General features: G+C 42.2%; 1 protein-coding gene across 1 annotated transcript; it reads right to left on the reverse strand.

Annotated features, from left to right (window-relative positions):
* Positions 1-20,127: 20,127 nt before the first annotated feature.
* Positions 20,128-25,642, reverse strand: LOC138841618 (zinc finger protein 84-like). The gene is made up of 5 exons (XM_070042394.1): positions 25,609-25,642; positions 24,802-24,891; positions 23,383-23,483; positions 20,892-22,261; positions 20,128-20,392 (listed from the first exon to the last, which is right to left on the reverse strand). Exons 1-5 carry the CDS (start codon positions 25,640-25,642, stop codon positions 20,128-20,130), a joined length of 1,860 nt encoding a protein of 619 aa, XP_069898495.1.
* Between the last annotated feature and the right edge of the window lie 1,750 nt (positions 25,643-27,392).

The raw sequence follows: 27,392 nt of genomic DNA on the forward strand, positions 1-27,392 counted from the left end.
ATTCTTCCCTAGGGCTTTACTGCCTCAGCCTCCAGGAGGGGCGTTGCAGCTGTGGGGATAATTCTGAGGACTTTGCCCCTTGGTCAGGGCTGTAAACCCTTTGAAGTCTTTTACTAAGCAACTCTAGGCTCCCAGGCTGACATTCCACTACTAAGTAACTAAAACCAGTCAGTTAAAATCATACAAAAACCATACAATCATCCAGTACAAAGCAATTCATACAGAAGCAAAAATGGCTGTTAGGTGCTGTCATTATATATATATATATATATATATATATATATATATATATATATATGATTTTTTGCGTTCTTCAGTCCCTCTTCTGAAGCTGCGACCGTGCATCCTGCTCCCCGGTAGCTCCCTCACCCACTGGGCAGTGAGAAAGAGGCGGAGTTGGGTTGTTGGGAGCTAATTGGTGCTCGCTGGGCATTGGTGCTCCTGGTGCATTTTGGTGCAGTTGGAGTGCACTCCAGTCTGATCCCTGCCTCCTCTGCTGCTGCTAATGGTCACTGGAATCGAGTTCCTTGGGCTTTGGAGATAATGCTGGAGTCGCACCTTTGCTCAGCCCCCGGGGTCTGGGGCTCCCCTGAAGGCTTGGGTCACCTTGGTTCCAGTGCACATTCCTGGGGATGACACACAAGAGTTAATGAAATGGGGGGGAAGTAGTAGCTCATGCCTGTATGCCTAGCTACTCGGGAGGTCGCGATCTGAGGATCAATCTCTGAAGTCAGTCTGGCAGGAAGTCCATGAAAGTGTTATTTCCAATAAAGACTCAGAAAAAGCCAAAAGCAGGTCAGGGCTGTGGCTCAAGTGGTAGAGCACTAGCCTTAAGCACAATGAGGGTCAGGAGCAGGACCCAGGCCCTGGGGTCAACCCACAGGGCTGGCCAATAAAAGTAATCAAACTTCTGCTGTCTTTTCTGCCCTTGCTCATCAGCCTAGGGCTGGCTTTGTGTGCTCTGCTCTGCCACAGTGCTGTTGCACCCAGAAAGCTTGCTCTTTCTCACCCGCACTGACCGACTCATTCTCCACTCGAAGTTGAATTTTTTTTGCGCAAGGCTGATATTCTACTGTTGAGTCCCACTTCTACTTCTGACTTTTTGGTATAATTGGGTTAAGAGCCCCAGAGATTTTTCTGCCTAGCCTGGCTTCAAGCCTCCATCCTCAGTTCTCAGCCCACTGAGAAGCTAGTATTATAAATGTGACCCATGGGTACCCAGCAAATTTGACTTTTATTTATTTATTTTTACTATTGTTTAACTATGGATGTGGAAACAAATTGTCATTTTTTATATCTGGTTTATTTCACTTACAATATATAGATTCATTCATGTAGCATGGGTCCGAATGCCATTCCTTTTTAAGATTGAATAGTATTTCATTGGATGCATAGATCACATTTTGTTTATTCATCCATGGACATTTGGGTTGCTCCTACCTTTCCACTACTGTGAATGATGCGATGACTAATATTATAGTTCTTTTATATTGGGCACACTGCTGTAACAGAGTAGCCAGAGGAGCGGCTAGAACCCCAGGTGAACTGTGGGGACTCACCAGTACTTTTCCTTCACATTAACAATCCACAAGAATCCTTACAGCCTGCAAGGTCCATATGATATGACCGATTTACACCTTTTGCTTTTCTCCTAGTTAGGCTGATCTTGCTGTTTTCCTAACTAAATAAATACCCAAAAAGTTAACAAATCAGGCAGGGCCTTTGCAAACTTCTAGAAATTTCTTCTCTAAACCTTTGTGTGGACCTGGATACTTGAAGGCTTCTGCTTATAACCCTAGCTACTCAGTAGGCTGAGATCTGAGGATACTTGTTAAAAGCCAGACTGGGCAGACAAAGCTGACAGACTCCTATCTCCAATAAACTAGCAAAACACCTCAAAGTGGAGGTTTGGCTCAAGTGGTAGAGGATCTGCCTTGCACGAAAAGCTAAGCAAGGGCATGAGACCTGGAGTTCAAGCCCCCTGGCATGCATACACACACACACACACACACACACACACACACACACACACACACACAAAAAACCTTTGTGTAGTTCTCTCCATTTTCTCAGGAACAGGAGCAGAAGTTCTACCTCAGCAACCCCTTCCCTTGCCTGCTGACCTAAAATATTCATTTTCTCACTAGTTCTTTGATTTCTCCACAGAGCAGGTCTCAGTTTGGGCCTCCCTCCTGAGGATGTGAGCTCCTAGGTCACAAACTATTCTATACCATCCTTATCTCTAGCAGCACCTGCTACTGTTTATTGAGAATAAACTAGAGCTCTTTCTGGACAGAAGAATTTGCAGAAAAGGTCCCCCTCTTCCCTGAGCCAAGCAGCCAAAGTAAAGCTGAGACCTGAAGATTTTAGCTCATATACTTCTCCACCTTGGGAAAGTAAACTGAGGACCTTCCCCAGCTAGGTACATTGTAGCTATTGTATTCAGTAATTACTGCTTGAAGGAAGTATAGCAGTCAAAGTCATAAAAGGAAGGAAATTATTTAGTCTCTCTCCCCTTCACCTCTCTTCAACTAGCTTCCTAGAGTACTCTGAAGGAAATTGGAGTTGAGGTGTGTTTTGTTTTCCTTTTATCTTCACAGAGTCACTTTTTAATCAAAGTTGCAAACCAGGCCAGGCTTCCGCACAATACTTTAAGAACCCAGATTTAATCTCATGCCCTTTCATCACTTTTTTATTTTTTTTTTGGTTCTGGTCATGGGGCCTGAACTCTGGGCCTGGGCGCTCTCCCTCAGCTCTTCAGCTCAAGGCTAGCGCTCTACCACTTGAAGCACAGCGCCACTTCTGGCTTTTTTCTTTTTGCTTATGTGGTGCTGAGGAATCGAACCCAGGGCCTCATGCATGCAAGGCAAGCACTCTACCACTGAGCCACCTTCCCAGCCCCTTTCATCACTTTTGTAATATAGGATGCACCAAACAAGGGATTTTTATCCTCCTCCCAGAGACAAGACTACTTTCAGTGGAAAAACAGACCTGATCATTGACTGAAAGTAAATGAGAACTGATACTTTCAGACTGAGCCCTCCTATTGGGGCAGCCATGGGCATTAAATGAGATAATATATAGTAAAAGGTTGCCTGGCTGTGGTGGCTCACATATGTAATCCTATCTACTCAGGAAGCTGAAGTCTGAGGACTGGGGCTTGAACTCAGGGCCTGGGCCCTGTCCTTGAGCTTAAGGCTAGTGCTCTACCACTTGAGCCACAGCTTTTTTAAGTAGTGTATTGAAGATAAAAGTCTCATGGACTTTAGTGTAGTGACCGTCTACTCGACCAGCGAGGAAAAATGACCACCACACCAGGAGTCTTCTCAGATCACGCTTTATTGGAGAGCCTTTTAGTTGTAGGAGAGCTTGGGCGCGAGAGAGCGTGCACCCGAAATACAGCCGCTTATATAGGGAATTGGAACACGGGTCTTTCTATTGTTGGTCGCCTGCCTTTCACCATCACCAGGTGTCATGGGATTGGCTGGGAACTCTACCTGGCTCGTGCACGCGCACAGCCCAGGCCTCCCACCAAGCACCGTCTGGGGTGGAAACCTCAAAGCTGCAAGGGAGTGGGCGGAGTCTCGCCTCGGCTCCCTACAGTTCCCCCTTCTTTGTTTTATGGCAACAGGTAAGAGTAGAGGTTGGGCCTCTGTCTAAGACATTAATGAGAGGACCTTGCACTGGCCTTCGCCTGAGGGGCGCGCCTTCCCCAGTGATGACCAGGCCCGTCAGATGCCTTTTTTGCAGAGGTGGGATCTTGGGCATCAACCCACTTGCAACCCAGCATGCTCTTCTTGAGGAGATGAGAACCATCTCCTCAAGTACAGTGCACTTGCCTTGCACCCTGTCCCAAATTGCAAATTGCATACCTGTCCCGGTGCAATGGGATCCCCTGATCCCTCGGGGTGCTAAGGCTATGCAGAATGGTAAGGCTTAACTGCCTCTTAGGGCCGACAGCCAAATCTGGGGTGAGGATCCACTCTCCAAAGCGGCTAATGCTTGCGAGATAACAACCTTGTCCCTTCTGGTTTGGGCTCGAAGGCGACAGACCAACCATAGGCAGACCACGCATCCTCCCAAGCAGCAGGCTAAAAACATTCCGACTCCCACCAGCTCTTTGACAAAGGACACCACAGAGGCAATCCAGTCAGTAAATTGTAACAGCCCACAGCATCATTGGTTTAGCTATCACAGGGATTGCTATTAGCACTGTTGCTAACAGCAAGAAGATCAGCTGCATCTTCAAGAGGGGGTTTTTCTGCAGTCTCCACCGGCCTGGTCAGTCTCGTTGGCACCCAGTGAGGTACTTCTTGACTCTGTGGAAAAACACAAACAGCTCCCCTGGATCTCGTTATTACCGGATCCGGTCCATACCATTTATTATTAATAACATCCTTCCACATAACCATGTCTTTAGTATCCATGGAGTCTCTTGTCATATGCCGATCTGCGGCAGACTGATCGTTGTCATTTAGAATTAAAAAATTAAGGGTAAAGAGCGCAAGAGAAAGTCTTTCCCTGGGGGACGCGGACTCAGCAACTCCCCCTTTTTGTTTTTGAAGCATTTCTTTTATGCTTCTATTAGCTCTTTCCACTATACCTTGTCCTTGAGGATTGTAGGGCAATCCGGTGGTGTGGGCAACCTGCATTTGTGCGCAAAAGGCGCGAAAACCATGGGAAGTATAAGCAGGGCCATTATCCGTCTTGAGTCTAAGGGGCTTTCCCCAAGCTGCCCAAGCTTCTAAGCAGTGTATTCTGACGTGAGACACCTTTGCTCCTGCCAAAGGTGTGGCATGAATGACACCGGAAAAGGTGTCCACAGACACATGTAAATATTTCAACTTACCAAATTCCGTCAGATGAGTAACATCCATTTGCCATAGGGCGTTTGGTCTCAACCCCCTGGGGTTTACCCCCACATGGGGAGGATGAAGAAAGGTAACACAAGATTTACAGGCTTTAACAATATCTCTTGCCACATGCCTGGACAAATTATATCTTTTCCTAAGGGTATTAGCAGGTACATGATACAATCTATGAAAGTCTTTTGCCAATTCTACAGGATCAGCAGCGACCAGAGCCACAGCCCGAGTTGCCTGGTCCACCAAATCATTACACTTTGCCATTGGGCCCGGTAACATAGAGTGGGCGCGAATATGTCCAATATAAAAAGGATGTTTTCTGTTTAAGATAAGGGACTGAATCTGTAACAAAACATTAGAAATTGTACTGGCCTGCTTAACTGAAGCAGCAACTTCAAGAGAAGCAACAGCATTTACAACATATAATGAATCAGAAAATAAGTTAAAAGGTTGATCAAATCTTTTAAAAACTTCAAGCACAATTAAACATTCAACAGCCTGTGGGACATTCGGCCGAAAATTAAAAACTACCGGCTGTTTGTGTCCTTGAACAAAAAAGGCACCTTGTCCAGATTTTGATCCATCCGTAAAGATGGTCAGAGCATCAACCAAGGGCTCCTTTGAAGTGACAACAGGAAAATACACTAAATTTTTGTTAACTATGGCAAGCAGAGGATGCTTAGGATAATGATTATCAATTACATTTGGAAATGAGCAAACAAGAATTGCCCACATATCCATTGTGGCTGCTAAAATTTCAACTTGCTCACGGGTGTATGGAATAATTAATTTATCTGGAATTTTTGCAAAGTGCATCAAACAATACTTTATACCCAAAATTGCCTCTATTTTTTTTTAATTTTTATTTTATTTTATTTTTTTCTCAGATCAAAATTGCCTGTTTAGCCACTAATTTAGGAAAATATTGAACAGTTTTTGTTCCCACAGAATCATAGCATTAATAGTTAGCCTTCGAAGCAAGGCAGTGGTATAATTGGCCGTCACTCCATAAGTCCGGACTGCCTCAACTAAATCCTTAAGCTGGAAGTAGGAAACCGGCTCAAGAATTCTCTCATTAGTAATGGGATTTTCAAAAACTGGAAAGGCGGCCGCTAACGGCGACCAGGTGCTGCCTTTTATAAAGTGACTCTTCCCTGCCGGCGGGCACGGCGGGGGGGCCGACGGGTGAGGGGCAGCTCCGTTTCCTCTCCCTGGCTGCTGCGGTACTCCCACCCCTAGGGGGCGCCACCCTCCATATCTGTCTGCCCCGTGCTCCGCCGCAGCCTCTTCTAAGTCTTCACTATCAGCTGGATCGAGCTGCTCTCCCTCCTCCTCTAACATTTCTTCCTCTGAGTCACTCACAAGATTACTATATTCTTGGTCCCGCCCTTCCACATGTAGGGCTAAGAACCGGTTTGCTTTTAAAGAAGGGCAAGGGAGTCTCCTTGAGACCCCCTCCTCTCTGAAACCCTTCTCCTTTTGTGAGGGCTGCAGCCCCTCTTGCTTTAATTCTTTAGGATCCTTTTCTCTTTTTTCCCTTTTTCTTTTAGGCCTATTTTCCTCCCCCTTACTGTATGCTGACTCTGATAGACTATCCTGATGCTGCGTTAGTACTTTGCGTCCTTCCTGGATTAAATCAAACCCTCCCTCCTCGAGGCAAGTGCGCACCATCAAAAAGACAAGCCACAAAGGAAGAAGCAATGCAAGCAACCAATAAATATCTAAATCTACAGTGAACAGCATACCGGGGGATATTTACCGACGTCTCCTCTCCGCGTGTTGAGTTCTGGCTCCAATTCGGCCTCTCGCGTGGGTCCCGTCCCAGGTTCGTTCCCGGGTTTCAGCACCAGTTGTAGTGACCAGTGAGGAAAAACGACCACCACACCAGGAGTCTTCTCAGATCACGCTTTATTGGAGAGCCTTTTAGTTGTAGGAGAGCTTGGGCGCGAGAGAGCGTGCACCCGAAATACAGCCGCTTATATAGGGAATTGGAACACGGGTATTTCTATTGTTGGTCGCCTGCCTTTCACCGTCACCAGGTGTCATGGGATTGGCTGGGAACTCTACCTGGCTCGTGCACGCGCACAGCCCAGGCCTCCCGCCAAGCACCGTCTGGGGTGGAAACCTCAAAGCTGCAAGGGAGTGGGCGGAGTCTCGCCTCGGCTCCCTACACTTTAGTGCCTGGGCTGGCTTTGAAACAGGATCCTCAAATCTCAGCCTCCTGAGTAGTTAGGATAACAGGTGTGAGCCACCAGCACTTGACTCACAATGACCCCTTTAAAGCCCTCTCACCTGCACTGTTGATCTTGCTATGGTTGCTTCACATATTTGTTTATTTACTTGGTTGTCACTGTGCTTCCTCAAATAGATGATTGGTTGTGACTTGGGTCAGCACCTTGTCAGCTTCTAGACTATTGTATTTGATGAATGGTAAGTCTCTCCTCCCACTGTCCCCTTGCTACTTCTCTCTTTATTATTTTTGTGTGGTCCTGTGCCTTGAACTCAAGGTTTGGGTCCTGTCCTTGAGGTTTTATTGCTTATGCTAGCACTCAACCCCTTGAACCACAGCCTCCCCATTCAGTTTTCTTGGTGGGTAACTGGAGATAAGAGTCTCAGACTAGTGGCGCTGTAGCTCAAGTGGTAGAGCGCTCGCCTTGAGCTGAAGAGCTGAGGGACTACGCCCAGGCCCAGAGTTCAAGCCCCACGACCGACAAAAAAAAAGAGTCTCAGACAAGCCTATCCTGGTGGCTCCCACCTGTAATCCTAGCTACTCAGGAGGCAGAGATCTGAGAATCTGGGTTTAAAAGCCAGTAAAGGCAGGAAAGTTCAGGAGATTCTTATCTCCAGTCAATCACAGAAAGAGCCAGATGTGGCTATATGGCTCAAGTGATAGAGCGCAATCCTTAGGCAAAAGTTTAGGGACAGTGCCCACGCCTAGAGTTTAAGGCCCAAGACTGGCAAAAAATAAAAAGGAAAGCAAGCAAGCAAGAAAGAAACTCATAGACAGGCTGGGAAGGTGGCTCAGTGGTAGAGCGCTTGCCTTGCATGCCTGAGGCCCTGGGTTCGATTCCCCAGCACCACATAAGCAAAAAGAAAAAAAAAAGCCGGAAGTGGCACTGTGGCTCAAGTGTTAGAGTACTAGCCTTGAGCTGAAGAGCTGAGGGACAGCGCCCAGGCCCAGAGTTCAGGCCCCACGACTGGACCCAAAAAAAAAAGAAACTCATAGACATTTCTGCCCAGATTTGCTTCGAATAGTGATCCTCAGATCTCTGTCCCACAAGTAGCTAGGATTACGAGCATGAGCCACCAACATCCTCGTCCCTTTTTATTTAAGTATTTATTTTAACAAACTGTGGTCTGTGTCTTCAACCTTCCTGGTGGGATACAAAATTTCCTACCAGGTGTCCTTACTTTGGCTTTTTTAGGGATCTTCAGTGTTGATGCTATTTATTCTGGGACCTCAAGCTGATGAAGCCAAAGCCTTAGCCAAGGGTTTTGAAAAAAGAATAGATTCACCTGGAAGTGCTGGTTTATGGGTCAGTATTTAAAACACATTTTATTGTGTGTGTATGGATGTGTGTGTGTGTTTGTGTGTGTGTGTGTGTGTGTGTGTGTGTGTGTGTGTGTGTGTGCATGCATGCATGCATGTGCGAGTGCTCTGATAATAGGGCTTGCTCTCTTGCTTAGATTTTCTGCTCAAGTCTGGTATTTACCACTTAAGCCACACTTCCATTTCTGACTTTTTTTTTTTTTTTTTTTTTTGGTTCGGGTTGTGGGGCCTGAACTCGGCCTGGGCACTGTCCCTCAGCTCTTCAGCTCAAGGCTAGCACTCTACTGCTTGAGCCACAGCACCACTTCCGGCTTTTTTCTTTTTGCTTATGTGGTGCTGAGAAATCGAACCCAGGGCCTCAGGCATGCAAGGCAAGCGCTTTACCACTAAGCCATCTTCTCAGCCCCCATTTCTGACTTTTTAAAACTTAATTGTCGGTAAGAATCTCACAAGCTTTTTTGCCCAGGCTGACTACAAACCAAGGTCTTTAGATCTCAGCCTCTTTAAGTTGCTTGAATGGCAGGCAGGAACCAGTGCCTGGCTTGTTCTTAATATTCTTTTTTTTTTTTTGTCTGTAGTGGGTCTTGACCTCTGGGCCTGGTACTGTCCTTGCACTCTTCAGCTCAAGGCGAGTGCTCTACCGCGTGAGCCACAGAGCCACTTCCATGTTTTTAATATTCTTTAACAAACTCCTGATTCAAAGACTGGGTCTCCATTTTCCCATCTCATCATCACAAACCTTTAATCCCCATTCATTCTCTTCTCTATGAAGAAAGGATGATGATAATGGTGTGATTTCCAGGCTGGCACCAGACAGATCGGCTTAGCTGAAAGCAAAGCCCAAAAATCATAAGTCTGAGACTTCTGGCAAAGATCCAGGAGAAAGGAGAAGGGATTGGAATGCAAGGGTTTAAGGACAATGTCTGTGAACTATGGAGGAAATGAAGGCTCAGAAGACAGAGGTGACCTCTCACAGTCCCAGTGGTGGCAGTGGGGTACAGGAGGAGCCTAGTGCCCTGCACCCCAGGACTTGGCATGTCTGCAGTGAGTGGGCATTCATCTAACTCCTTAGAGGTCTCCAAGAGGGCAGTGGCATTATCAGAAGCCCCAAGATCACTCATACTGTGGCAGATGTAAGAGGTAGCAGGCTCAGATTCCATACTGTCTATCCCTGGCTTATTTCCTTATGTTTGCCCTACTCATCATAATAGCATTGCAGTAGATTCCTAGGACCAGATACTGAGTGATTCATTCAAAATAGGAGGGAGTGACAATCAACACCAATGATAGCAAGGGAGTGAAAAGCCAGGGCAGGAAGCTAGGGAGGTTGGCGGGACTGAAAAATGGACAAGAAGAGAGCTGTAGCCAGGTGCTCGTTACTCACACCTGTAATTCTCACTACTCAGGAGGCTGAGATCAGAGAATGATGAAAAATCCAACAGACTCTTATGTCCAGTTACTCAAAAAAACAACAACAACAACAACAACCTGGAAGTGGAGCTGTGTCTCAAGTGGTAGAGGGCTGTCTTGAGTGAAAAGTCAAGTGAGGTAGATGCTGGTGGTTCACACCTGTAATCTTAGCTACTCAGGAGGCTGAAATCTGAAGATCATGGTTCAAAGCCAACCTGAGCATGAAAGTTTGTGAGACTTCTTTTTTTGAGTTACTACAGGGGGTAGGAGGGAGTCAGTACCAAGGCTTGAACTCAGGACCTAGGTGTTCCTGAACTCTTTTGCTCAAGGCTAGCACTCTACCACTTGGAGCCATAGCAACACTTCTAGTTTTCGTTTGGTTAATTATAGATAAAAGTCTCATGGAATTTCCTGTTTGGGCTAGCTTTGAACCATGATCCTCATATCTTAGCTCCCTGAGTAGCTAGGATTACAGGCATGAGCTATGAGACACTCATTTCCCTTTAATTACTAAAAAGCTGGAAGCACAGATGTTTCTCAAAAAGTAGCATGCTAGCCTTGAGCATAAACAGCTCAAGGTCAATGTCCAGGCTCTGAATTCAAGCCCCAGGACCTGCATACATACACACCAAGGACCTGCATACACACCAAGGGGGTCCACTAACAGCCAGAGTGATGAAGGCCATGAAGAGAACATTCATTCACCTGCCTACCACACTAGGACCTTGCAGAACAATCTAGAACTGTGTAGAGAGTTCTGTCTCCTCCCCGTTTGCTGTTCTCCCTTAGATTTGGATGCTGGCTCTTCCTGTTACTGAAGTCCCCATTCTTAGGCCTTTAGGAGACCCTTCCTCCAGTTCTGTCCCCAGCACCACACCCAAAACACGGCTCCCAGTCAGCCACCCCCTCTATACCCCATACCCCATGGTCATACTACTGTATCTTCCTCTGTGTGTGTGTGTGTGTATGCACGCATGCACACGTGTGTGTATGTATGCATGTGTGCATGTGTGCACGCTCATCCTGGGAATTGAACTTAGGACCTGCACATTGTCCCTCAGCTTTTCTACTCAAGGTTATCTCTGTATCTCTTGAGCCACAGCTCTGCTTTCAGCTTTTTGATAGTTAATTGGAGATAAGTGTCTTATGGACTTTCCTGTCTGGCTGCACACCATGATTCTTGCCTCACTCCCAGTCTCCTGAGTAGCTAATACCAGTACACAGAAAATCTATCTATCTATCTATCTATCTATCTATCTATCTATCTATCTATCTATCTATCTATCTATTATTGTTGGTAATGAGGCTTCAACTCAGAACCTAGTCACTATCCCTTAACTTTTTTGATCAAGGCTGGAACTCTGCCACTTTAAACACAGCCCAACTTTGGAATATTTGCTGGTTCTTTGAAGGTAAGTCTAGGGACTTTTCCTACCCAAGTTGTCTTTGAACCAAGATCCTTAGTTCTCCGCCTCCAGAATCCTTCCTATGTTATTTTTCCATATCTGTTTGTTACTATTTATCTGCTTTTGTCCAGAAAGCTGATCTGAGACCCTTCCCAGATCACGCATGCTGCCATGTGCAGTATGGCAAAGGAATGGCTTGCAGAATGAAGGAATGAAGTCTGTGTGTCCAGCCTCCATCTAGGGATGTGGCAGGTTTCAGGTTAAGGCAGTAAAGGTGGCTAATTTATGATCCCTGGCTCGTGAGCCCATGTTCTTCCCATAATGAGAAAGCCTACAGCTGGAAAGAAAGACATGAGATCTTGGGGGTGGCAGCCCTGAACTCCCATTCTGGTAGAAAGGATGTTCTCCCTAGGAGAGTTTTGGGAGTCTGTGATGAGAAACAAAGTAGTCACCAGGAAGGAATAGGAATAGCCCAAAAGGCAGGGAGTAACAGAACACTCCCCTCCCCTCACCCAAAATCTAAGACCACTGGACAATAAATGGTTGGTGTGAACATTGCTCTGTCCTTTGACTGGGCTTGGACAATGTCCCTGCTTCTGTGTGTGTGTGTGTGTGTGTGTGTGTGTGTGTGTGTGTGTGTGTGTGTGTGTGTGTGTATGTGTGCACGAGGGTACACACACACACACCATGGATGAACACAGAAATATTATCTTATAAGAAATGTACTCATTATCTTGCCCATGTAATTGTAACCCCTCTGTACAGTATTTTCACAATAAAAAGAAAAAGAAAAAATATTACTTTAAAAAATCATCTCTAAAACAACTCACTGATGGCTTACGACTGTAATCCTATCTATTCGGGGAGGCAGAGATCTGAAGATCTCAGTTCAAAGCCAGCCCCAGCAGATATATTTGAGAGATTCTTTTCTCCCATGAACCAGCAAAATCCCAAAAGTGAACATATGGCTCCAGTGGGAAGAGTGCCAGCCTTGAGAAGAAAAGCCAAGTAAGAGTGACAGACTCTGAGTTAAAGCCCCAATGCTAGCAAAAATCAGGCAAATAACTAATTTAAAAAATCAGCTCAGAGCTTTCCTCATCTGTAAAATGGAATGATGAGCAAGATAATGGAAGAATGAAGGAATCCTGAAGGGCCTCAGTTCACCCCATTCCACCCCCAACACCTGACAAATATACAAAATCACCTGCTCATTACTCAGATCCAACCAACTAGGCCTGCCTAACCTTGTTGTTTTAGTGCCACCTGCTGGTAAAGATGCAAAATGCTGCATGTTGCCATTCTAGGAGACACTTAGGCAAGTGTCTTACCTGCTCCACAGACCTCTGGTCTCATTGGGTCTCACCTTGTCTATCTCCTACATAAACACAGTAGACTCCTTCTGCTCCATATCCTGCATCTTCCTGGCTTGTGATTTTCAGATTATTTCTTTTCTATTCCTTCTGTTGATCCTGGGGCTTGATCTCAAGCCAGGGTGCTGTCCCTTAATATATATGCTCAAGGCTAGCACTCTACCAATTGAACCACACCTCCACTTCTGGCCTTTTGGTGATTACTTGGAGATAAGAGTTTCGTATGAGCTAGGTGTCAATTGCTCAGGCCTTTAATTCTAGCTTCTCAGGAGGCTGGTATCTGAGGATGTCAGTTCAAAGCCAGCCTGGGCAAGAAAATCTGTTAGTTTCCTATCTCCAATTATTTACAGAAAAATCTAGAAGTGGTGCTGTGGCATAGAGTGCTACCTTTGAGCAAAAGAGCTCTGGATAGCTCCCAGATGCTGAGTTCAAGCCATAGGAGTAGCAAAAAAAAAAAAAAAAAAAGTTTTATAGATTTTTTTTTTGCCTGGGCTGGCTTTGAACCCTGATCCTCAGATCTCAGCCTCCTGAGTAACGAGGATTACACACAAAGGGCCCCTCTTATAGAGGTTCTGCCTCCTATCACCTTGACCTTCAGCCTTCCTGTATACAGGCTCCCAGACTTCATCTCATCCTGCCTTGAGCAGTTAAGCATGTGGGCCCCTGGGCATCACACTGTGGCCCATCACCCCTGGAAGACTTGTACATGAACACTGGACTGATTGGACCTCAGAGGTGTTTCCTTTCTTTTTAGTCCCCTTCTTTGTAGAGATCTTCATTTCTTTGATTTTCAATCCCAAATAATTTAATAATCCCTTCTTTCAAAACTGATCACACCTCTTTTGTGGGCCTATTTTTAAGGCCCTGATAATACACCTTGTGTCCTGTTGTGGCTTCTCCTGACCAGCTAACTCAGGAGGACTAATGCTTGTGCAAAAGATCTGATAAGTTTACAGGTGTTATGAAGGAGTCTGGATGGATTCAATTGACTGGATGAGTTTGTACTGATTTATACAAAACACTGATTTAATATTTCATATTAATGAAATGTAATCTGATTACTCCAAAGCATTGTATGTGTGTTTATATACACATATGTGTCTGTTTCTTTGAAAGAATGGCAGTTTTTATTTTAGAACTATATCAAACTCAAGAATAGTAATTGGTATAGTTGATATTTCCAATGACAGCAGATTTTTTTTGCCTCCAATAATCAATATTTATTGAGCATTTACAGTGTACTGACATAATAGAACATACAGAAAATATTGTCCCTGCTCTGGAGGATCTTACATTCTGAAAGAAAAAAATATATCTTTTTTTTTTTCTTGGTCGTGGGGCCTGGGCACTGTCCCTCAGCTCTTCAGCTTGAGGTGAGTGCTCTACCACTTGAGCCACAGCACCACTTCTGACTTTTTCTGTGCATGTGGTGCTGAGGAATAGAAACTAGGGCCTTATGCTTGTGAGGCAAGCACTCTATCACTGAGCCACCTTCTCAGCCCCACCTGTCTTTTAAAATGGCACTTTTATTTGGTGTCTTCTGTAACATTCTGAGGAAATACTCTGTAGGGTGAGATTTGGTATAACTCAGACCCATCATTACTTAGAGAAGATTTAAAGGCAAACAATGGCAGACCATTTGGGATAGAGTTTATAGGAGATATACAGTCTCATCAAGTAAGGTGAGATATGCTGCAGTAGAGGATGAGGTTAATAGTTTGTGGGATGCAAGCAAAGAAAGCAAGGGATCTTAGACAGTAAGTAGAGCCAGAAAAGTCATGTGACCTTTTCCAAAGCACATGGCCACCAAGGAGGAATGTTTGGTGACAAGACAGAAGACTAAAAAAAAGGAAGGTAATCCTGTGCACCTGACAAATAAGATGACCAAAATCAGAAGGCAAACAGAATCAAGAAATTCTCAAAAACCAAAACAGAATTTATAGTTAATGCTAACCAATGTCATGATGGGTCAAAAACGTTGTGGCTTCCTAAGTTAGAAAATGCTATATATCAAAATTTTAACTGGAACATATTACTTTTCAAATCAATTTTCCCCTCCCAAAGGAAAAACTTGGCTCTGTAGGAGATGGTCATTAGATAGATTAGTATTTTTGCTATTGTGATAAACTTTGCACTTTAAACTTGGTGAAAGCCCATTAGCTGCCAAAAGGGAGTAAGGAACAAGTTTATAATAATGTACAATTTCTTTTGAGGTGTTTCAAAACCAAAAGACTAATTTACATGAAAGTTGTAGAGAAAGTAGTAATAATGATTACCAAACAGTTCATTTTCACTGCATCTTTACTTTTACATTTGTTCGTAGGTTGCCTAAAACATTTAAATACAAATAAAATGTGTAGCAAAAATAATGAGCAAACATTACAAATAATGGAATGTGAACCATTTCTGCCCTTATCCAGAGTTAATTGAGACGCAACTTTGTGTCAAAGAATACTTCTAGTGCTGTACTCTAAGTTGTGCACACTGAGATAACTCTTCCACAGAAATACATGATTCCAGCATGTAACAGCCATGGAATATGTTTGTACCACAGCCCTGCAAGTGCGCCCAAACTTTCTAATATCCAGAATAACTACACCTGTGCCTGGAACCAGTTTTCCCTTTTATTCTCCACCAGTACAAACCAATATGTAGGAAATTTTCTTCACTTTGACCTGGAAGCAGTTTTAACACTGGCCTTTGTGAAGTCACCATGTACCAAAGTACATGCCAAACATTTACAACTTGTATAAAAATTCTACATCCTCATATTGGTCATCTCAAGATGAAAACAGATAGCTTACTAAATGTTAATGGGCAATATCTATTCCCCTAATATTAAGCAACAAAAAAAAACCCTGGGAAATATAGAAATTCAAATAGAAGCAACGTAAACCTGTCATAAATCATAAACGACAAACTATTTGTGGGACAGTATGGATGACAAATGGTCTACTGTATAAATTTTAGAATGAGGCAGACAAAAGTTGGAAAGCCATTTAATTTCCCCTCCTTCTCCTGCTTTCACTTCATCTTATATCCACAATGTCAACTTTTCGCTCAGTAACTACGTTATTAGCGTGCAGTCTTTGAACCACTCTTCACTGAATGTATCAAGTTCAGCAATGACTTCATCAAAAGCTGTCTTTGCAAGAAAGCTAGCTTCCTCTGGGGAGTTCAGAATTTCATAATAAAACACAGAGAAGTTAAGGGGCAGACCCAAACTGATAGGTTTATCAGTTGTGAAGCTTGAACTCTGGGTCTGTGCACTGTCTCTCAGCTCTTCAGCTCAAAGCTAGTGCTCTACTACTTGAGCCACAGCGCCACTTCTGGTTTTCTGAGAGGTTTATCAGATATAAGAGTCTCAAATGTTTCTATCTTGCTATTGTTTCTAACATATTTATAAGATTTCTTTATTGCTTTGTATGTCCCTCCCTGATGGTATAACCCCTGTTTTCACTGTATTTGATGTTGTATAATTTGTGGAGGGGAAAGGAAAAAACAAATTGTTTAAATAGGGATACAGGTGGACCCATTGCAACAATATGAAGTACAACACGTTATGCCGAAAAACGAATTTTACAATTTTGGCACATGGGGGTGGAGGGTGTGATGAGATGTGAGGGGGGGATAGGAAGGGATGGGATGGGGAAACAAAGGAGGAGGCAACAATGCTTGATATGAAATGTACTCATTACCTTGCTCATGTAATTGTAACCCCTCTGTACACTATTTTGACAAGAAAAACAAAAGTCTCTCAGACATTCCTGCCCAGGCTGGGCTGGCTTTGAACGGTGATGCTCAGATCTAAGCCTCCTGAGTAGCTAGGATTACAGGTGTGAACCACTAGCACTCAGCTTGCATTTCCTTTTGGCTGATCTCAAAAGCTTCTTGGTATGCTGGTTATGAACGATTCACAATCCCTTTCTTGTCATCAGCAGCAGCAATCTCAGCCAAGTAGTGGTAGTAGTCTCTCTTCATTTTCAAATACAAGACTGCTTTCTGCTTGTGAAGCACTAGGGATAGAGAACGTTTCCAAAAGTGACAGTGCATCATTGTAGCTATCTCCTAGCTCATTCTTGATTCTATGTTCTTCATCATCTGCTGTTTTTCTCAGCACCTTCCATTTTTTTGCTCAATACTTGAAATGACCCTCTAAGATGACCTATAGGCATCTATAACATTTCTGTAAGCAACTGAGAGAAGATTCCTTTAATCATTAGACAATTCAGCTCTTTGCTCAGTGAGACTTCATGTCACCATATTGCTCAGCCTGCTAGGTCAGTTTGGCCTTCTGTACCAGCTCATTTGTACCCATGACTGGATTTTGTGTCCTGAGTAGGTGGTGGAGGACAGACAGGGTTTCAGTGGCTTCTGGGTGGTGGCAGGAGTGGCATTAAGGCTGAGACTTGGCCCTGGATCTTGAAGTTCACGGGCTCCAGTGATGGCGTTTCCTCCAATCCAATTTTATTGTTTTTTTTTTAATTCACACTGAAATTTTCAATCAATGAAAGTACATTTTGATTGATGCTCTCTTTTGCCATTTTAAAATGATTTCATATCCAGACATTATAGTAACATGTGGTTGTGGGATTTATTTTTGAAACAATACGATGTCAATGTGTATGTTGGCAGGTGCTCAATGTGAACATTCTATGACCTCTTACCACAATGAGATGAAGAATGAAGTCTTGCCTTCAACTCCAACTGTCATTGAGAGCCAAGAGGTTCACATTTGTGAACAGTTGGGATATGCTCAGGTTCCTTCTAAAATTCTGAGAAATGGGAAATCTTTACTATTGTTATGGAGGTATGTTTAGAGTTTCTGAATGCTGCTTTTACAAGAGACTGCTCAATGTTACTTAATCTATATTCCTCATCTTTTTTTTTTTTTTTTTTGGTCAGTCGTGGGACTTGAACTCTGGGCTTGGGCTCTATCCCTGTGCTTCTCAGCTCAAGGGGAGCTCTCTACTGCTTGAGCCACAGCGCCACTTCCAGTTTTTGAGTGGTTTTTATTGGAGATAAGAGTCTCATGGACTTTCCTTCCTGGGCTGGCTTTCAACCATGATCCTCAGATCTCAGCCTTCTGAAAAGCTAGGATTGCAGGTGTGAGCTACCAGTGCCCAGCTATTCCTCATCTTTTTAAAAATTCTCTAATAGGGGCTGGGAAGGTGGCTCAGTGGTAGAGTGCTTGCCTTATATGCATTAGGCCCTGGGTTTGATTCCTCAGCACCACATAAGCAGAAAAAGCCAGAAGTGGTGATGTGGCTGAAATGGTAGAACGCTAGCCTTGAGCTGAAGAGCTGAGGTACAGTGCCCAGGCCCAGGAAAGACAAAAAAAAAAGGAAGAAAGAAAAAAAAACAAACAATATCTTTACTTATTTTTAAATATGCAACAAAATACTACATTTTGACTTAAGGTTCTGCAATGAAACCATTTTTAAAAATACTTTTCTAATTTAAAATATTGTAGTTCTTTGAATGTAAACATCTTTTTGTAAACATCTTAGAAGAGAAAATGTAACAGGGGGCACACCTTCACTGCCCTTATCAGAAGGACTCGTGATACAAAATAGAACAATATCAAAATTTGATATGTGGCATAAGGAGTAGAGCACCAAGCTTGAGCATAAAAACCAAAGACTAATGTGCCATGAGTTTAAAGCTCTCTATGAGCACAAACAAAAAAAGATAAATATAGTAATAGAATATCATGAAACAAATTGTGCATCATCTTATTTGTGTTGATGTCCAAATAGAAAACATTAGACATGGAAATCCAGAAATTTTACATGGGTTTTCAGAGTAGTGTGTGTGTGTGTGTGTGTGAGAGAGAGAGAGAGAGAGAGAGAGAGAGAGAGAGAGAGAGAGAGAGAGAGAGAGAGAGAGAGAGAGAGAGAGAGAGAGAGAGAGAGAGAGAGAGAGAGAGAGAGAGAGAGAGAGAGAGAGAGAGAGAGAGAGAGAGAGAGAGAGAGAGAGAGGATAACTGTCCCTGAAAGAGAGAAGATAACTTTGTCCCTGTGACTAGGGGGATCCTGAGGAAGTAGTCACAAGGCGTAGTGTCATCAGGTCAGTAGAGTGCATAGTGGATGATGAAGGGAAAATAGCTTGGATGGTTCTCAGTGAGTTAAGGACTGTGGGAGTGACTGGGTATCTATCCTGAAGCACCTGGTGAGGGTAAGACTGACTGGGCCCCTGATTGTTGAGGAGTACCTGAAGAGGCAGATAACTTTTCTCAGCTGACCTTGACCCCTGGCGTGTTTGACTCACATCAGTAATCAGCAGAAAGTTGTCATTCCCTTCATAGCATCACTTCAGTAGGACAAAAGACAAACCGGGGCCAATCAGTCAAGGAAAAGTGAATTCTTGGCACAGATATCAATTGGTAATTGGTTCAGGATGTTCTGATCTGTGAACCATCTTGGGAGCCACGTAGAACAATGGTCACAGGTGGGGTCACCTACTGATCAGAAAGGCTCCCTAGAGGTCTTTGACAGCAAGATGGTGAGTGGATTGTACAAGTGTGCTCTTCCTCATGTCCTTCAGAAAAAGTCCATTTCGAAGAAGGTGACCTATTTTTCGCCAGGAGTGGAAATGTAGACTTGGTAGGCATTCATGATTTGAATCTTTTCCTGGCTTAGGCTATCTACTAGAGCATCAGTATTTCCAGGATAAGTTGATGAAGATTTGAAGAAAGGGAAAAAAACTTGCTCTGGCTTTGGATTCCATGACATTATACAGAGGAATGAAGGGTTCCAGGAGATAGCTCTCCAGCACTCAACTAGATTCTTTTCTCATTACCATTACTCAGGAGTGTTGGGATTCTGAGGAAGTATTTAAAAACAATCTACCCTTCCCTCAGGGCTGGGTTGAGATCACAGGAAACAGTAGATATTATCTATGAGCTGCAATATAAAGGATGTAGAGTTAAGGCTCACTTGACTTTCCCATGGTTAGACAATTGGAATAACATAGGCAGGAGTAACATGTCCACAACAACCAACATGGAACTGTGGCATAGAATAATCTATTCATTGTATAGATGTCATGTTCTATTTGAATCCAGGGCTCAGCTATGCTTTAATGGCTAAGGAATTTCCATATTTGTTACATTCATATGGCTTCTGTCCTCTGGGTATTTTCTGAGACAAACTGACCTATGTCTTCTTGAAAAACTTTCCACATTTGTTGTATTCATAATATGTCTCTCCTGTGGGTAGTCAATGAAGAATCCTAAGCTGTGCCTTCTGAGTGAAAAACTGCACATTTGCTACATGCATGAGGCTTCTATCCAGTGTGGGTTCTCTGATATAAATTGAGTTTTTTCCAGGTGAAAGATCTTCCACATTTGTTATATTCCTAAGATTTCTCATGTGTATGAATTCACTTATGCCTGCTGAGTTGGGAGGTTCTGGTTAAATGATTTTCCACATTTGTTACATCTATAAGGTTTCTCAACTGTGTGAATTCTATCATGTGTGACCTCCACTTAAAATCTTTCCATAGTTGTTGCATTCATAAGGTTTCTATCCTGTATGTGTTCTCTGATGCAAAGTGACATGTGACTTCCGGCTGAAAGACTTTCCACATTTATTGCATTCATAAGGTTTCTCACCTGTGTGAATTCTCTTATGCCTCTTGAGGTTTGACTTCTGGGTAAAGGATTTTTCACATATCTTACATTCATAAGGTTTCTCTGCAGTGTGTATTCTCTGATGGACACGAAGTTCTGTCTTCTGGATGAAAGACTTTGCACATTCGTTACATTTATATGGTTTCTCACCTGTGTGAATTCTTTTGTTTGTTGAGGGTTGACTTTTGGGTAAAGGACTTTTCACATATCTTACATTCATAAGCTTTCTCTGCTGTGTGTATTCTCTGATGGACATGAAGTTCTGTCTTCTGGATGAAAGACTTTGCACATTCGTTACATTTATATGGTTTCTCACCTGTGTGAATTCTTTTGTTTGTTGAGGGTTGACTTTCAGGTAAAGGACTTTTCATACATCTTACATTCATAAGGCTTCTCTCCTGTGTGTGTTCTCTGATGAATAGTAAGTTCTGCCTTCCAGTTGCAAGACTTTCCACATTTGTTACATTCATAAGGTTTCTCTCCCGTGTGTGTTCTTTGATGAACATGAAGGTATGCCTTACGGGTGAAAGACTGTCCACATTTTATACAGGCATCAGTTTCTCTCCTGTGTGTATTCTGTGGTGAACATGAAGGTGTGTCTTACGGGCGAAAGACCTTCCACATTTGTCACATTTATAAGGTTTCTCTGCTGTGTGTCTTCTCTGATGCAAAGTGAGGTCTGACTTCTGTCTGAAGGTGTTTCCACAGTTGTCACATTCAAAAGGTTTCTCTCCTGTATGGATTCTCCAATGAACAGTAAAGTTTGCCTTGTGTCTGAAAGATTTTCCACATTTGTTACATTCATAAGGTTTCTCTCCTGTGTGTGTTCTTTGATGAGCATGAAGGCATGCCTTACGGGTGAAAGACTGTCCACATTTTATACAGGCATAAGGTTTCTCTCCTGTGTGTATTCTGTGGTGAACATGAAGGTGTGTCTTACGGGCGAAAGACCTTCCACATTTGTCACATTTATAAGGTTTCTCTCCTGTGTGTCTTCTCTGATGCAAAGTGAGGTCTGACTTCTGTCTGAAGGTGTTTCCACAGTTGTCACATTCATAAGGTTTCTCTCCTGTATGGATTCTCCAATGAACAGTAAAGTTTGCCTTGTGTCTGAAAGATTTTCCACATTTGTTACATTCATAAGGTTTCTCTCCTGTGTGTGTTCTTTGATGAGCATGAAGGTGTGTCTTACGGGTGAAAGACCTTCCACATTTGTCACATTTATAAGGTTTCTCTCCTGTGTGTATTCTGTGGTGAACATGAAGGTGTGTCTTACGGGAGAAAGACCTTCCACATTTGTCACATTTATAAGGTTTCTCTCCTGTGTGTCTTCTCTGATGCAAAGTGAGGTCTGACTTCTGTCTGAAGGTGTTTCCACAGTTGTCACATTCATAAGGTTTCTCTCCTGTGTGTGTTCTTTGATGAACATGAAGGGATGCCTTACGGGTGAAAGACTGTCCACATTTTATACATGCATAAGGTTTCTCTCCTGTGTGTATTCTGTGGTGAACATGAAGGTGTGTCTTACGGGTGAAAGACCTTCCACATTTGTCACATTTATAAGGTTTCTCTCCTGTGTGTATTCTGTGGTGAACATGAAGGTGTGTCTTACGGGTGAAAGACCTTCCACATTTGTCACATTTATAAGGTTTCTCTCCTGTGTGTCTTCTCTGATGCAAAGTGAGGCCTGACTTATGTCTGAAGGAGTTTCCACAGTTGTCACAGTCATAAGGTTTCTCTCCTGTATGGATTCTCCAATGGACAGTAAAGTTTGCCTTGTGTCTGAAAGATTTTCCACATTTGTTACATTCATAAGGTTTCTCTCCTGTGTGTGTTCTCTGATGAAAAATGAGGTATGACTGCCTGAAGGTCTTTCCACATTTCTTGCATTCAGAAGTTTTCTCTTCTGTGTGAGTTCTCCGATGCCTGCTGAGAGATGACTTCTGGGTAGGAAATTTCCTACATTCCTCATATGCATAGGGTAGCTCTACTGTGCGTGTTTCAGGCTGGAAAGTCAGGTCTGACTTCTGAAAGATAAATTTTGCAAATTGGAAACTCATCAGACTACTCCTCTGGAGCTTTGCTCTGAGGTTTTGTAAGGTATATTGCTTTAGTGAAAGACTAATGGACTAATGTCCACTACATGGACAAGGATTCTGTCCTGAGTATATTTTCTGATGTGTAGTGACTATAAGGCTAAAGTAGAATGTTTTCGTACAGACCATACATTCAGGTGCTCTCCTTACTCTCTGAAGTATTTCTTAGACAAGGAGAGCTGACTTATAGTCTTTTCTATATTTACTAAGTGGAAGGTCTCTCTCACACAAACCCAATTACATCTAAAAAATATGATCTCTAGCCGGGCGCTGGTGGCTCACGCCTGTAATCCTAGCTACTCAGGAGGCTGAGATCTGAGGATTGCAGTTCAAAGCCAGCCCGGGCAGGAAGGAAGGTTCATGAGACTCTTATCTCCAATAAACTGCTAGAAAAACGAAAGTGGTGCTGTGACTCAAGCGGTAAAGTGCTTACCTTGAGCTGAAGAGCACAAGGACAGCACCCAAGCCCAGAGTTCAAGCCCCATGACCAAAAAAAAAAAAAGAATATGATCTCTAACCCAGGCACTGGTGGTTTATGCTGTAATCCTGGTTACTCAAGAGGCTGAGATCTAAGAACTGTGGTTCAAAGCCAGGCAGGGCAGGAAAGTCTGTGAGACTCTTATCTCCAATAAAGTACCAGAAAACAGGAATTGGTGCTGTGGCTCAGGTGGTAGAGCACTGCGTTGAGCTGAAGAGCTGAGGGACAGTGCACAGACCCTGAGTTCAAGCCCCACAACTGACAAAAAAGCTTTTTAAATAAGAAAAATTTAAAAAAAGAATATGGTCTCTGAGTTTAATACTTCCCTTCTCCATATTCAAAATTCTGCAGCTCATTTGGAGTTCTCATACTTTTGACTAAAATGTTCTGAATATCTGCAGGATTCTTCAATTACAGGAGACACACCAGGCCTACATGCAGCATGCATCTCATCAGGCTCACTATACTGATACTCAATGAAATCCTCAGTCCTTATCTCTAAGGAGTTCACATTATTTCTAATCACCTCTGGCTTATGTTTTGAGCTCAAATTAAGGGTCATTACTAATCTCACCCTTTCCTCCACTGTGTTAATTTTCGTGACTGTTGCTTCACACAGACATTCATCTGGACTTTTCTGGCACATCTTAATCACATCCTCAATTCCTGGGACATCTAAGATGAGTCATAGAAAAAAAGATAAAAAATAAGTAAAATCCAAAGTTCACTTAGTGTAGACATTTATTTCATTGTAACTGTTAGAGATTTTAAAATATCAAAGTCAGAAATGATTTATAGAAAATATATGCTTTTTTCTCAAATGTATTGAAGTAATACTGATTACTTCCAGTGGAAAATAATGTTTTTGTGTTTAAATTTTTTCTTCTTTTATATCAGAGGAAATATTTACTCAAATCACTCAACTATGTGCTGCTAGAATTTTAAGCCAAGTACTAGCCATCTGCCTTTAGTAATTACGGTGTTGTTTTTCTCAAATATACTTTTGTTTGATCATAAGGGGATAGCTGCTGTGTTTTTCATTTTTCTTGAAAAAATTTATGTACTGTGCTGCTTTTTTCTTAACTAGTAGGTTAGGAAAAGTAATATTTTCTAGATTCAGAGACCAAAAGAATGTTTTATACACCCCTTGTCCTTTCACTTAAACAGGAATTGTTCTCAGAAGTAAGGATTCATACCTATATCTCTTCAGTTCTAACTTCTTAGTAAGAATTACTTTTAGGTCCCTTTGAGAATTTTAAAAACCATTTCTCTCCATCTTTAACAAAGTTTCATCAAAATTCCTTTTCTAACACTCCTGCCTTTTAGATTCATGGAAGACCAAATATCCTCCAGGTAAAGATCACTCAATTATCCTCTCTATACTAAAATCTTTGGTTCTGAATCCCAGTCTCTGCCAACCATGACTGATAAGAAATTTGCCTTCTCTGGGGCTGGGAAGGTGGCTCAGTGGTACAGCGCTTGCCTTGCATGCATGAGGCCCTGGGTTTGATTCCTCAGCACCACATAAGCAGAAAAAAAAAGCCGGAAAGTGGCACTGTGGCTCAAATGGTAGAGCACTAGCCTTATGTTGAAGTGCTGAGGGACAGTACCCAGGCCCAGAGTTCAGGCCCACGACTGGACCCCCCCCCCAAAAAAAAAAAAATTTGCTTTCTCAAAGGATAGTAGCCCAGAAGTACTCCTTATTTCCACTTACCCGGATTGTGCTAGTTTCAAAGAAAATGATATCTCATTTCCTCCATTACTTTTTGTTGGTTTGTTTCAGAATGATTTCCATACAGAGAAAGAGAATTGCTAACTATAACTCAACTGCCACACAGAATTCAGGGTATCTCCATATTAATTCTTGATTCACAAAGGAGATAAAGGATCACATAATTCTCTGACTAGGAACATTATTGCTCAGTTCAGCACAAGATGAACTTACCAACTGGGGGCTGGATCCAATGTCACTATGCAAGGTGCATTAACTTACCTGAGAAATTCTTGTCTGAGGCTTCTCCTATCCATGGTTCTACACCTTGCTCCAGCTTGACAATCAAGTTAGGTTTAGGAACACAGTGCTCTGTTAATAAGAACCAGTGCAGAACTATTGTTCATGCTGACTCATTATTCCTCTAACATCTCAGACATCCTGTTCACAATGTTGCTCTTAAATGTTGTTTCTCAGTTTTCACTGGCTTCATGATTGACTTTCCCCCAGCTTTGGATTTATTTTACTGGTTTTGTTGCTTAATCTCGGCCCTTGTGCTCTATGATAGCATTGTAAAAGTTTAAGTCCCCTCTACACTTTTAATTTTTGAGTGGTTAATTGGAGATAAGAGTCTCATGGGGACTATTCAGCCATTGCTGGCTTCAAACTGAAATTCCCCAGATTCAGCCTTCTGAGTAGCTAGGATTATAGGCCTGAACCATTGCACCCAGGGACAGGTTTGGATTATAAATAGCCACTTTCAACTAGTGATTTCCAGTTCATATTTCCAATAGTCATACCTCTTCTACTGTATACCACCTAAAATAATCACCTCAAGTTTGGAAGACAGTCTCCTGTTAGTGGAGCATAGTTTAAAACTTTTGTCAAATTTCTGATTTGCTCCTTGAAGAATGAGAATAAAATTGCCTCAAGAGTTACATGATAAAGTTGAAGTTTTCCTTTGGAAGACATGATACTTCTCACACACTGGAACTTTACATTTAAATACTATTGAAAATCTGAGAAATATTCAGATATCTACTGAAAACAAATCATTTGACTTTGCAAATTAGTATGACTTTTGCTCACCCAAAGACACCAGGTTGTTGTAGGTCTCCAGCATTACATCTCTATACAAGGTCCTCTGAGCAGTGTCCAGGTCCATCCACTCCTCCCAGCTAAAGTCCACAGACAAATCATCAAATGACACCAGCTTCTGTGAGGGTATATTTCCATCAAATAATTAGCCTTCAGTCATGGGAACAGTAGGTCCGGAATTTCACCCTTTTAACATGTATTTTGTGTCATCTATACATTGGGAGAATTAAAAATCAAATATTTTGCCTCTATGTTAACACTAATTAAAATACAAAGATTCCCTAATAAATCAGAACACATTTTTGGTGCTAGCAAGAGAAAGAAGATAACAATTCTAAGGAGCTAATAACCTGACATGATAACATTAAATATAAGTAGGTACCAGAAAGATGTTTTGATAAAATTTACTACATATTAGGGTAACAATATAGTAAAAAAAATTACTTTTTCTTCCCAGTGAAGAGCCTATTTAGATCTTCTATTAAAAAGTATTGTTGTAAGCAATCAAAACACATTAAGGACATCACATGGACTACATACCACTTTAGTAGATCTACAAAAAGCACAGTGTCCAGGTTAATGTTAAATGGAGTAATAGTACTCAAGAAAGTAGCTAATGATTGATAAGGCCATACAAGATTTGACTTAGTTCCCACAATAACAATATCCTATGTCAATCATTTTTGTTATTAATTTTCTAAAGAATGTAGTAAGGTCATAGATATTCTGATACTTCCTTCCTAAGTAAAAAAGAACTGCTAGCATGAATTTTTGTAAACACTGCCTACCTCCTACAATATAGACTATAGGTGAGGGAGTAATAAAATATTTCTTGAAAAGATTATTTGAAATAAAATACAACACTTAATTTGAATCATGAAATATTTGAGTTTAGGTTGAATATTAATTCTGCATAAACCAATAACAATAATCTTGTTTCATTGTAATATCCAATTAACTGTTAATGTTAAATATTCAGGTAAGAATAAACAAAACAATTGCTTCTGGCTCAACTGGTATCCTATCCTACTTACTTTGGAGGCTGAGGTCTATAAACCAGCCTGAGTAGACAACTCAATTTAAGCAGCTAATAAGCAGGTTGGACTCATGGCTAAAGTGATGGGCCCAACATTGAATGAAGAAGCTAACTGACTATGAGGGCTGTGAGTTCAAGATCCAGTACTAGCCCAAGAAAGGTATGATGGTGATTGAGGTAGGAATATCAAATGAGTTTCCAAGTTAGATACCAACTGTGACAACACAGCAATCCTCATCTCAGAGCTAAAGAGAAAAGAAAAAGTGGAACAGGGAGAGAAGGGGAGCAAAGGGGTAGGGAAAAGAAGAAAGAAGAGGGGCAAGAGAGGTGTGGAGAGGAGGGAAAGAGAGGGAAAGGGCAGGAAGAAAAGAAGAGAGGAGGGAAGAAAAGCTTCATGACATTAGATTTGACAGTAACTCCTTGGATAGGACACCAAAAGTATCTGATACAAAGCTAAACATTATTTAAATTCATACACTTAAAACTTTTCCTTCAAAAGGTACAATGAACCAAAAAGAAAAAACATGGTATAAAAGAAAATGTTCTCAAATATTTCTAAATATGTTAATTACTGGAATGCATTAGAAAATATAAAACCAATCCAAAACTACTGCACAGAAAATCTGATTTTAAAATGGGAAAAAAACTGAAGAATATATGCAAATAGTAAATAATAGTAATGAGAAAAATTCATATCAAAATTATAATGAAATAACTAACAATCTCTCTATGTGTATAT

Source organism: Dipodomys merriami, unplaced genomic scaffold (genome assembly GCF_024711535.1).
Source record: "Dipodomys merriami isolate MVZ:Mamm:240054 unplaced genomic scaffold, mDipMer1.0.p SCAF_323, whole genome shotgun sequence".
NCBI classification, from domain to species: domain Eukaryota; kingdom Metazoa; phylum Chordata; class Mammalia; order Rodentia; family Heteromyidae; genus Dipodomys; species Dipodomys merriami.

What these genes read in the sequence shown, in the direction of transcription:
- LOC138841618 (XM_070042394.1), bottom strand. Translation starts at nt 25,642, where the DNA reads ATGCTGGAGACCTACAACAACCTGGTGTCTTTGG. An exon ending in TTAACACAGTGGAGGAAAGG is followed by an intron (nt 22,262 to 23,382) that starts GTGAGATTAGTA and finishes TTTATCTTTCAG; the next exon opens with AAGTCAGACCTGACTTTCCA. An exon ending in CTCACTTTGCATCAGAGAAG is followed by an intron (nt 20,393 to 20,891) that starts ACACACAGCAGA and finishes AAACAAAAGAAT; the next exon opens with TCACACAGGTGAGAAACCAT.